Below are 12500 nucleotides of genomic sequence, written 5' to 3' on the forward strand. Positions count from 1 at the left end.
CCTCCATACCCAATATTAGGATATGTTTGGTGGTGGGGTGATGTCTCTACTCCTCCTCTCTACCCTCCATACCCAATATTAGGATATGTTTGGTGGTGGGTGATGTTTCTCCTCCTCTCTCTACCCTCCATACCCAATATTAGGATATGTTTGGTGGTGGGGTGATGTTTCTCCTCCTCTACCCTCCATACCCAATATTAGATATGTTTGGTGGTGGGGTGATGTCTCTACTCCTCCTCTCTACCCTCCATACCCAATATTAGGATATGTTTGGTGGTGGGGTGATGTTTCTCCCCTCCTCTCTCTCTCTACCCTCCATACCCAATATTAGGATATGCCTGGTGGTGGGGTGATGTTCCTCCCCTCCTCTCTACCCTCCATACCCAATAGGGATATGTTTGGTGGGGTGATGTTCCTCCCCTCTCCTCTACCCTCCATACCCAATATTAGATATGTTTGTGGTGGGGTGATGTTTCTCCCCCTCCCTCTCTCTCTACTCCTCCATACCCAATATTAGGGATATGTCTGGTGTAGTGGATGTTCCTCCCTCCTCTACCCTCCATACCCAATATTAGATATGCTTGGTGGTGGGGGTGATGTTCCTCCCTCCTCTCTACCTCCATACCCAATATTAGGATATGTCTGGTGGTGGGGTGATGTTTCTCCCTCTCTACCCTCCATACCAATATTAGGATATGTTTGGTGGTGGGGGTGATGTTTCTCCCCTCTCTCTCTACCCTCCATACCCAATATTAGGGATATGTTTGGTGGTGGGGTGATGTTTCTCCCTCCTCTCTCTCTACCCTCCATACCCAATATTAGGATATGTTTGGTGGTGGGTGATGTTCTCCCCCTCCTCTCTACCCTCCATATCCAATATTAGGATATGTTGGTGGTGGGGGTGATGTTTCTTCCTCCTCTCTCTCTCTACCCTCCATACCCAATATTAGGATATGTTTGGGTGGGGTGATGTTTTCTCCCCCTCTCTCTCTCTCCCTCCATACCCAATATTAGGATATGTTTGGTGGTGGGGTGATGTCTCTACCCTCCCTCTCTCTCTACCCTCCATACCCAATATTAGGATATGTTTGGTGGTGGGGTGATGTTTCTCCCCTCCTCTCTACCCTCCATACCCAGTATTAGGATATGTTTGGTGGTGTTGGGGTGATGTTTCTCCTCCTCTCTACCCTCCATACCCAATATTAGGATATGTTTGGTGGTGGGGTGATGTTCCTCCCCTCCTCTCTACCCTCCATACCCAATATTAGGATATGTTTGGTGGTGGGGTGATGTTTCTCCCCCTCCTCTCTCTCTCTCTACCCTCCATATCCAATATTAGGTTATGTTTGGTGGTGGGGTGATGTTTCTCCCCTCCTCTCCTCTCTACCCTCCATACCCAATATTAGGATATGGTTGGTGGTGGGGTGATGTTCCTCCCCTCCTCTCTACCCTCCATACCCAATATTAGGATATGTTTGGTGGTGGGGTGATGTTTCTCCCCTCCTCTCTACCCTCCATACCCAATATTAGGATATGTTTGGTGGTGGGGTGATGTTTCTCCCCTCCTCTCTACCCTCCATATCCAATATTAGGATATGTCTGGTGGTGGGGTGATGTTTCTCCCCCTCCTCTCTCTCTCTACCCTCCATACCCAGTATTAGGATATGTTTGGTGGTGGGGTGATGTTTCTCCTCTCTCTCTCTCTACCCTCCATACCCAATATTAGGATATGTTTGGTGGTGGGGTGATGTTTCTCCCCCTCCTCTCTACCCTCCATACCCAATATTAGGATATGTTTGGTGGTGGGGTGATGTTTCTCCCCCTCCTCTCTCTCTCTACCCTCCATACCCAATATTAGGATATGTTTGGTGGTGGGGTGATGTTTCTCCCCTCCTCTCTACCCTCCATACCCAATATTAGGATATGTTTGGTGGTGGGGTGATGTTTCTCCCCCTCCTCTCTCTCTCTCTACCCTCCCTACCCAATATTAGGATATGTTTGGTGGTGGGGTGATGTTTCTCCCCCTCCTCTCTCTCTGCCCTCCATACCCAATATTAGGATATGTTTGGTGGTGGGGTGATGTTTCTCCCCTCCTCTCTACCCTCCATACCCAATATTAGGATATGTTTGGTGGTGGGGTGATGTTTCTCCCCTCCTCTCTACCCTCCATACCCAATATTAGGATATGTTTGGTGGTGGGGTGATGTTTCTCCCCCTCCTCTCTACCCTCCATACCCAATATTGGGATATGTTTGGTGGTGGGGTGATGTTTCTCCCCCTCCTCTCTCTCTCTACCCTCCATATCCAATATTAGGATATGTTTGGTGGTGGGGTGATGTTTCTCCCCTCCTCTCTACCCTCCATACCCAATATTAGGATATGTTTGGTGGTGGGGTGATGTTTCTCCCCTCCTCTCTACCCTCCCTACCCAATATTAGGATATGTTTGGTGGTGGGGTGATGTTTCTCCCCTCCTCTCTACCCTCCATACCCAATATTAGGATATGTTTGGTGGTGGGGTGATGTTCCTCCCCTCCTCTCTACCCTCCATACCCAATATTAGGATATGTTTGGTGGTGGGGTGATGTTTCTCCCCCTCCTCTCTCTCTCTCTACCCTCCATATCCAATATTAGGTTATGTTTGGTGGTGGGGTGATGTTTCTCCCCTCCTCTCCTCTCTACCCTCCATACCCAATATTAGGATATGGTTGGTGGTGGGGTGATGTTCCTCCCCTCCTCTCTACCCTCCATACCCAATATTAGGATATGTTTGGTGGTGGGGTGATGTTTCTCCCCTCCTCTCTCTCTACCCTCCATACCCAATATTAGGATATGTTTGGTGGTGGGGTGATGTTTCTCCCCTCCTCTCTCTCTACCCTCCATACCCAATATTAGGATATGTTTGGTGGTGGGGTGATGTTTCTCCCCCTCCTCTCTACCCTCCATACCCAATATTAGGATATGTTTGGTGGTGGGGTGATGTTTCTCCCCTCCTCTCTCTCTACCCTCCATACCCAATATTAGGATATGTTTGGTGGTGGGGTGATGTTTCTCCCCCTCCTCTCTCTCTCTCTACCCTCCATATCCAATATTAGGATATGTTTGGTGGTGGGGTGATGTTTCTCCTCTCTCTCTCTACCCTCCATACCCAATATTAGGATATGTTTGGTGGTGGGGTGATGTTTCTCCCCTCCTCTCTACCCTCCATACCCAATATTAGGATATGTTTGGTGGTGGGGTGATGTTTCTCCCCCTCCTCTCTACCCTCCATACCCAATATTGGGATATGTTTGGTGGTGGGGTGATGTTTCTCCCCCTCCTCTCTCTCTCTACCCTCCATATCCAATATTAGGATATGTTTGGTGGTGGGGTGATGTTTCTCCCCTCCTCTCTACCCTCCATACCCAATATTAGGATATGTTTGGTGGTGGGGTGATGTTTCTCCCCTCCTCTCTACCCTCCCTACCCAATATTAGGATATGTTTGGTGGTGGGGTGATGTTTCTCCCCTCCTCTCTCCCCCAGGCTCCAGTCCCAGGACCAAGCTGCGTGCAGTCATACTAGACCCAGAGGTGGTGTTTGTGGCTAACCTGATGAGAGCCGACGCTCCGGCGCTGGTTGCCTCCTTCCAATGTGACTTCAGTCTGATGCTAGAGCCTGGGGGAGGGCCCGGGGCCCCTGGGGGAGGGCAAAGCATGACGGCCAACCTCAGAGAGCTCAAAGTTCTGGCCTGTCCCTTCATCAGGACCAATGAGACCAAGGTGGTCACCACGGTGAGCATAAAATAGCTTTTAATAGACGTTTTTTTTTGAAGACCCTCGACACTGCATCTAATGTCACTACTGTAAAGCATCAGCTGGGATATAAGCATGATTCAAAGCTATTTGCATTTTTTAATACGTTTTCCTTGAAAGCATTATTTGAATTGAATCCAACTCCCTAAATGCTTCTTTCTCATTGGTCTTCAGGTGCTACGTCCGTGTTCTGTCTTCCTGGAAACCAAAACCCACCCCAACCAACCCCTTTCCGGCTGTGTGACTGTGGAGGAAGTCATTATCAAAGTAGGTTGCATCCCTTCTTTGTCAAGTTAGTTTGGTTAAAAATGTTACGTCAGAGGGTACCAATGTGCTCTGAGTAGGAGGTCTTCACGGGTCCAAATGGACCTGGGGCTTTCCCACCCGGACTTCATTTGCATAAATAATAAACATTTATTTATAATAGACTAATAGCTGCCATAGCTAGGTTGTTTATCATCAAATGTGATTACGTAATACTTGGCATGGACTGCATCAAACCAGGACGAGAAGTTAACGTTAGCTTAGCGAGGCTAACTGAGGCTGCATCAAACCAGGACGAGAAGTTAACGTTAGCTTAGCTAGGCTAACTGAGGCGGCATCAAACCAGGACGAGACGTTAACGTTAGCTTAGCGAGGCTAACTGAGGCGGCATCAAACCAGGACGAGAAGTTAACGTTAACGTTAGCTTAGCTAGGCTAGCTGAGGCGGCATCAAACCAGGACGAGAAGTTAACGTTAGCTTAGCGAGGCTAACTGAGTCTGCATCAAACCAGGACGAGAAGTTAGCGTTAGCTTAGCTAGGCTAACTGAGGCTGCATCAAACCAGGACGAGAAGTTAGCTAGCTAGGCTAACTGAAGCGGCATCATACCAGGTCGAGACGTTAACGTTAGCTTAGCTAGGCTAGCTGAGGCTGCAACAAACAAGGATGAGAAGTTAACGTTAGCTTAGCTATGCTAACTAAGGCGGCATCAAAGCAGGATGAGAAGTTAACGTTAGCTAGCTAGGCTAACTGAGGCGGCATTAAGCTTAGCTAGGCTAACTGAGGCGGCATCAAACCAGGACGAGAAGTTAACATTAGCTAGCTAGGCTAACTGAGGCGGCATCAAACCAGGATGAGAAGTTAACGTTAGCTAGCTAGGCTAACTGAGGCGGCATCAAACCAGGACGAGAAGTTAACATTAGCTAGCTAGGCTAACTGAGGCGGCATCAAACCAGGATGAGAAGTTAACGTTAGCTTAGCTAGGCTAACTGAGGCTGCATCAAACCAGGACGAGAAGTTAACATTAGCTTAGCTAGGCTAACTGAGGCTGCATCAAACCAGGACGAGAAGTTAACGTTAGCTTAGCTAGGCTAACTGAGGCGGCATCAAACCAGGACGAGAAGTTAACGTTAGCTAGCTAGGCTAACTGAGGCGGCATCAAACCAGGATGAGAAGTTAACGTTAGCTAGCTTAGCTGAGGCTAGGCGAGAAGTTAACGTTAGCTTAGCTAGGCTAACTAAGGCGGCATCAAAACGGGACGAGAAGTTAACGTGAGCTAGCTAGGCTAACTGAGGCGGCATCAAAGCAGGATGAGAAGTTAACGTTAGCTAGCTAGGCTAACTGAGGCGGCATCAAAACGGGACGAGAAGTTAACGTTAGCTTAGCTAGGCTAACTGAGGCGGCATCAAACCAGGATGAGAAGTTAACGTTAGCTTAGCTAGGCTAACTGAGGCTGCATCAGTTAACGTTGCTTAGCTAGGCTAACTGAGGCTGCATCAAACTGGGACGAGTTAACGTTAGCTTAGCTAGGCTAACTGAGGCGGCATCAAACCAGGACGAAGTTAACGTTAGCTTAGCTAGGCTAACTGAGGCGGCATCAAACCAGGACGAGAAGTTAACGTTAGCTTAGCTAGGCTAACTGAGGCGGCATCAAACCAGGACGAGAAGTTAACGTTAGCTTAGCTAGGCTAACTGAGGCGGCATCAAACCAGGACGAGAAGTTAACGTTAGCTAGCTAGGCTAACTGAGGCGGCATCAAACCAGGACAAGAAGCTGACGTCGGTCGCTGTAGCCTACCTGTTGACTCTGGGTCGCTGAGAGACCCGTGACATATACCCGAGACCCGTGACATATACCCGAGACCCGTGACATTATTTTGAGTTCTGGTTCCCGGCCCTCTCAGGTATTCGGGTACAGGTGGATCCATGAAGACCTCTAGCTCTGAGTGCTCGGGAGTGAGAAATGGTTTGAATTATTGAACCTCCTCATGCACTGAGAGGCTACTTTTGAACATAGACGTCAATCGCACTGAGAGGCTACTTCTGAACATAGACGTCAATCGAGATCGTCATTTGCGATCGAGATTTTCAATTGATCATCACACATAAGAATCCCGCTGACTTCCCCCCCATATGAATAAAGTAGAAAATAAATACCTGACACGCTCTTCCCTTCCCTCTCTCAGATCTCCCCTGTCATCCTGAACACAGTGATGACCATCACGGCAGCCATGACGGCGAAACCCAAAGACGAGGCAGCAGAGGAGGAGAAGACCGAGGTCGGCAACCTGTGGTCGACCATGAACATCTACGCCTGCAACTACTGGTTCCTGGGAGTGGACTCTGCCAGCGAGGTATAGATACTACTATAGATAGGTATAGATACTACTATAGATGGGTATAGATACTACTATAGATAGGTATAGATACTACTATAGATGGGTATAGCAACTACTGGTTCCTGGGAGTGGACTCTGCCAGCGAGGTATAGATACTACTATAGATAGGTATAGATACTACTATAGATAGGTATAGATACTACTATAGATAGGTATATATGCTACTATAGATAGGTATAGATGCTACTATAGATGGGTATAGATACTACTATAGATGGGTATAGATACTACTATAGATGGGTATAGATACTACTATAGATGGGTATAGATACTACTATAGATAGGTATAGATGCCACTATAGATAGGTATAGATACTACTATAGATGGGTATAGCAACTACTGGTTCCTGGGAGTGGACTCTGCCAGCGAGGTATAGATACTACTATAGATGGGTATAGATACTACTATAGATAGGTATAGATACTACTATAGATAGGTATAGATACTACTATAGATAGGTATAGATACTACTATAGATGGGTATTGATACTACTATAGATGGGTATAGATACTACCATAGATGGGTATAGATACTACTATAGATGGGTATAGATACTACTATAGATGGGTATAGATACTACTATAGATGGGTATAGATACTACTATAGATGGGTATAGATACTACTATAGATGGGTATAGATACTACTATAGATGGGTATAGATACTACTATAGATGGGTATAGATACCACTATAGATAGGTATAGATACCACTATAGATAGGTATAGATACCACTATAGATAGGTATAGATACTACTATAGATGGGTATAGATACTACTATAGATAGGTATAGATACCACTATAGATGGGTATAGCAACTACTGGTTCCTGGGAGTGGACTCTGCCAGCGAGGTATAGATACTACTATAGATAGGTATAGATACTACTATAGATAGGTATAGATACTACTATAGATAGGTATAGATACCACTATAGATAGGTATAGATGCTACTATAGATGGGTATAGATACTACTATAGATAGGTATAGATACCACTATAGATGGGTATAGCAACTACTGGTTCCTGGGAGTGGACTCTGCCAGCGAGGTATAGATACTACTATAGATAGGTATAGATACTACTATAGATGGGTATAGATACTACTATAGATAGGTATAGATACTACTATAGATAGGTATAGATACCACTATAGATAGGTATAGATACTACTATAGATGGGTATAGCAACTACTGGTTCCTGGGAGTGGACTCTGCCAGCGAGGTATAGATACTACGGTTGGGGTTCAATTCCATTTAAATGCCAGTCAATTCGGGATGTACACTGAGAATAATAGGAATTTAGTTTACATTCTGAATTGACTGGAATTTAAATTGAATACCTCTTTAATATGTTCTAATGAGGTCTAGAACCTTCTGTCCCTATACAAGAACCTTCTGTCTCTATACAAGAACCTTCTGTCCCTATAGAAGAACCTTCTGTCTCTATAAAATAATATTCTGTCCCTATACAAGGACCTTCTGTCCCTATAAAATAACCTTCTGTGCCTTCTGTCTCTATACAAGGACCTTCTGTCCCTATAAAATAACCTGCTGTGCCTTCTGTCTCTATAAAATAACCTTCTGTGCCTTCTGTCCCTATAAAATAACCTTCTGTGCCTTCTGTCTCTATACAAGAACCTTCTGTCCCTATACAAGGACCTTCTGTCTCTATACAAGGACCTTCTGTCTCTATACAAGGACCTTCTGTCTCTATACAAGGACCTTCTGTCCCTATACAAGGACCTTCTGTCTCTATACAAGGACCTTCTGTCTCTATACAAGGACCTTCTGTCTCTATACAAGGACCTTATGTCTCTATACAAGGACCTTATGTCTCTATACAAGGACCTTCTGTCTCTATATAATGACCTTCTGTCTCTATACAATGACCTTCTGTCTCTATACAAGGACCTTCTGTCTCTATACAATGACCTTCTGTCTCTATACAATGACCTTCTGTCTCTATACAAGGATCTTCTGTCCCGATACAAGAACCTTCTGTCCCGATCTGTCTATACAAGAACTTTTTGTCCGGATCTGTCTCTATACAATAACCTTCTGTCTCTATACAAGAACCTTCTGTCTCTATACAAGAACTTTCTGTCCCAATCTGTCTCTATACAAGAACCTTCTGTCTCTATACAAGGACCTTCTGTCCCGATCTGTCTCTATACCAGAACCTTCTGTCTCTATACCAGAACCTTATGTCTCTATACAATAACCTTCTGTCTCTATACCAGAACCTTCTGTCTCTATACAAGAACCTTATGTCCCTATACAAGAACCTTATGTCCCTATACAAGAACCTTCTGTCCCGGTCTGTCTCTATACAAGAACCTTCTGTCCCTATACAAGAACCTTCTGTCTCTATACAAGAACCTTCTGTCCCTATACCAGAACCTTCTGTCCCTATACCAGAACCTTCTGTCTCTATACCAGAACCTTCTGTCTCTATACCAGAACCTTCTGTCTCTATACAATGACCTTCTGTCCCGGTCTGTCTCTATACAATAACCTTCTGTCTCTATACAAGAACTTTCTGTCTCTATACAATAACCTTCTGTCTCTATACAAGGATCTTCTGTCCCGATCTGTCTCTATACAAGAACCTTCTGTCTCTATACAAGGACCTTCTGTCTCTATACAAGGACCTTCTGTCTCTATACAATGACCTTCTGTCTCTATACAATAACCTTCTGTCCCTATACAAGGACCTTCTGTCCCGATCTGTCTCTATACAAGAACCTTCTGTCGCTATACAAGGACCTTCCGTCTCTATACAAGAACCTTCTGTCTCTATACAAGAACCTTCTGTCTCTATACAAGGACCTTCTGTCTCTATACAAGAACCTTCTGTCTCTATACAAGAACCTTCTGTCTCTATACAATAACCTTCTGTCTCTATGCAATAACCTTCTGTCTCTATACAAGGACCTTCTGTCCCTACCTGTTTCTATACCAGAACCTTCTGTCTCTATACAAGAACTTCTGTCTCTATACAAGAACCTTCTGTCTCTATACAAGAACCTTCTGTCTCTATACAAGAACCTTCTGTCGCTATACAAGAACCTTCTGTCGCTATACAAGAACCTTCTGTCTTCATTACAAGAATCTTCTCTCTATACCAGAACCTTCTGTCTCTATACAATAACCTTCTGTCTCTATACAAGGACCTTCTGTCTCTATACAATAACCTTCTGTCTCTATACAAGGACCTTCTGTCCCTATACCAGAACCTTCTGTCTCTATACCAGAACCTTCTGTCTCTATACAATGACCTTCTGTCCCGGTCTGTCTCTATACAAGAACCTTCTGTCTCTATACAAGGACCTTCTGTCCCTACCTGTTTCTATACCAGAACCTTCTGTCTCTATACAAGGACTTTCTGTCTCTATACAATATCCTTCTGTCCCTATACAAGGACCTTCTGTCTCTATACAATATCCTTCTGTCCCTATACAAGGACCTTCTGTCTCTATACAAGAACCTTCCGTCTCTATACAAGAACCTTCCGTCTCTATACAAGAACCTTCCGTCTCTATACAAGAACCTTCCGTCTCTATACAAGAACCTTCCTTCTCTATACAAGGACCTTCTGTCTCTATACAAGGACCTTCTGTCTCTATACAAGAACCTTCTGTCCCTATACAAGAACCTTCTGTCTCTATACAAGAACCTTCCGTCTCTATACAAGGACCTTACGTCTCTATACAAGAACCTTCCGTCTCTATACAAGAACCTTCCGTCTCTATACAAGAACCTTCCGTCCTCTATACAAGAACCTTCTGTCCCTATACAAGGACCTTCTGTCTCTATACAAGAACCTTCTGTCTCTATACAATGACCTTCTGTCTCTATACAAGGACCTTCTGTCTCTATACAAGGACCTTCTGTCTCTATACAAGAATCTTCTGTCCCTATACAAGAACCTTCTGTCCTCCCAGGAACATTTGGGCTCTCCGTTTACCTCCACTATGCACCTTTGTTGTTGTATTCTCTACCTACAAATGGACATTAAACCTTAACATGACTTTCCCATCCAGGTGACGGAGAGTTTCAGTGACCAGGACGGCCGTAACTTTGGGGAGAGTTTCAAGGTGGATGTGAAGGTTATTCAGGTGACCATGGAGTCTGGTCTGGGCCACAGGACGGTCCCCCTCCTGCTGGCTGAGAGCTCTCTGTCTGGGACGGCCAAGAACTGGTCCTCCCTCCTCTACCTCTGCTCTGACATGACCCTGGAGGTGAGGACTGGAGCTTTTTTACACTACTCTCAAGTATCGTCCTAACGAACGTCCTCTTCCTGTACGTACAGGAGCTTGTCATGTGGTATTTTGTAGGAAGTCAGTAGGCAGACAAACAGCTGTTCTTTAGTCTTTGTGAATTACCTACTGATGTAGGGATGCTTGTTACCTTTGGCATTTATGTGTGTATTGGGCTCCCGAGTGGCTCAGCGGTCTAAAGGAGCTGCATCTCAGTGCAAGAGGGGGGCCCGTAGGGCGGCGTCCGGGCCTGGCCCGGGGTAGGCCCGTAGGGCGGCACACAGTTGGCCCAGCGTCGTCCGGGTCTGGCCTGGGGGAGGCCCGTAGGGCGGGGCACAGTTGGCCCAGCGTCGTCCGGGTCTGGCCCAGGGATAGGCCCGTAGGGCGGCACACAGTTGGCCCAGCGTCGTCCGGGTCTGGCCTGGGGGAGGCCCGTAGGGCGGGGCACAGTTGGCCCAGCGTCGTCCGGGTCTGGCCCAGGGATAGGCCCGCCATTGTAAATAAGAATTTGTTCTTAACTGACTTGCCTAGTTAAATAAAGGTTAAATAAAAAATAAACCTTTTGACTACCTGTGTTCTTTGTCATTATCAATAAAAGGTGTTGATTGAAATGTGATGTAAATGTGTTGGATGCTGATTTTGACAGTGTGTGAATATGTTGACTGTCGACAGGTGAACTACTTCAATGAGACCCATGCTGTCTGGGAACCGCTGATAGAGAGAGTGGAGGACGGCAAACGCAGGTGGAACCTCAAGCTAGAGGTACGCTGAGTAACCCTACCCAACCTCGTAGTGGAACCTCAACCTAGAGGTACGCTGAGTAACCCTACCCAACCTCGTAGTGGAACCTCAACCTAGAGGTACGCTGAGTAACGGACCTCAACCTAGAGGTACGCTGAGTAACCCTACCCAACCTCGTAGTGGAACCTCAACCTAGAGGTACGCTGAATAACCCTAACCAACCTCGTAGTGGAACCTCAACCTAGAGGTACACTGAGTAACCCTAACCAACCTCGTAGTGGAACCTCAACCTAGAGGTACACTGAGTAACCCTAACCAACCTCATAGTGGAACCTCAACCTAGAGGTACGCTGAGTAACGGACCTCAACCTAGAGGTTCACTGAATAACCCTAACCAACCTCGTAGTCGAACCTCAACCTAGAGGTACGCTGAGTAACCCTAACCAACCTGGTAGTGGAACCTCAACCTAGAGGTACACTGAGTAACCCTAACCAACCTCGTAGTGGAACCTCAACCTAGAGGTACGCTGAGGAACCCTAACCAACCTCGTAGTGGAACCTCAACCTAGAGGTACGCTGAGTAACCCTAACCAACCTCTCATTGGAACCTCAACCTAGAGGTACGCTGAGCAACCCTAACCAACCTCGCAGTGGAACCTCAACCTAGAGGTACGCTGAGTAACCCTAACCAACCTCGCAGTGGAACCTCAACCTAGAGGTACGCTGAGCAACCCTAACCAACCTCGCAGTGGAACCTCAACCTAGAGGTACGCTGAGTAACCCTAACCAACCTGGTAGTGGAACCTCAACCTAGAGGTACGCTGAGGAACCCTAACCAACCTCATAGTGGAACCTCAACCTAGAGGTACGCTAAGGAACCTTAACCAACCTCGTAGTGGAACCTCAACCTAGAGGTATGCTGAGTAACCCTACCCAACCTGGTAGTGGAACCTCAACCTAGAGGTACGCTGAGTAACCCTAACCAACCTCGTAGTGGAACCTCAACCTAGAGGTACGCAGAGTAACCCTAACCTCGTAGTGGAA

At 46.1% G+C, this 12500-nt stretch overlaps 1 protein-coding gene across 1 annotated transcript in view; it reads left to right on the plus strand.

Annotated features, from left to right (window-relative positions):
• Window positions 1-3523: 3523 nt before the first annotated feature.
• Window positions 3524-12500, plus strand: part of LOC115124166 (intermembrane lipid transfer protein VPS13C-like) — a gene marked incomplete at both ends in the record, with an annotated part of 17325 nt that continues 8348 nt past the window's right edge. Inside the window, 5 exons of the mRNA XM_065014345.1 lie at window positions 3524-3771; window positions 3967-4059; window positions 6240-6407; window positions 10500-10697; window positions 11388-11477. Of these exons, the coding sequence (XP_064870417.1) occupies window positions 3524-3771; window positions 3967-4059; window positions 6240-6407; window positions 10500-10697; window positions 11388-11477 (797 nt within the window). The remainder of the gene's footprint in view (window positions 3772-3966; window positions 4060-6239; window positions 6408-10499; window positions 10698-11387; window positions 11478-12500) is intronic.

Source organism: Oncorhynchus nerka, unplaced genomic scaffold (assembly GCF_034236695.1).
Source record: "Oncorhynchus nerka isolate Pitt River unplaced genomic scaffold, Oner_Uvic_2.0 unplaced_scaffold_3639, whole genome shotgun sequence".
NCBI lineage: Eukaryota > Metazoa > Chordata > Actinopteri > Salmoniformes > Salmonidae > Oncorhynchus > Oncorhynchus nerka.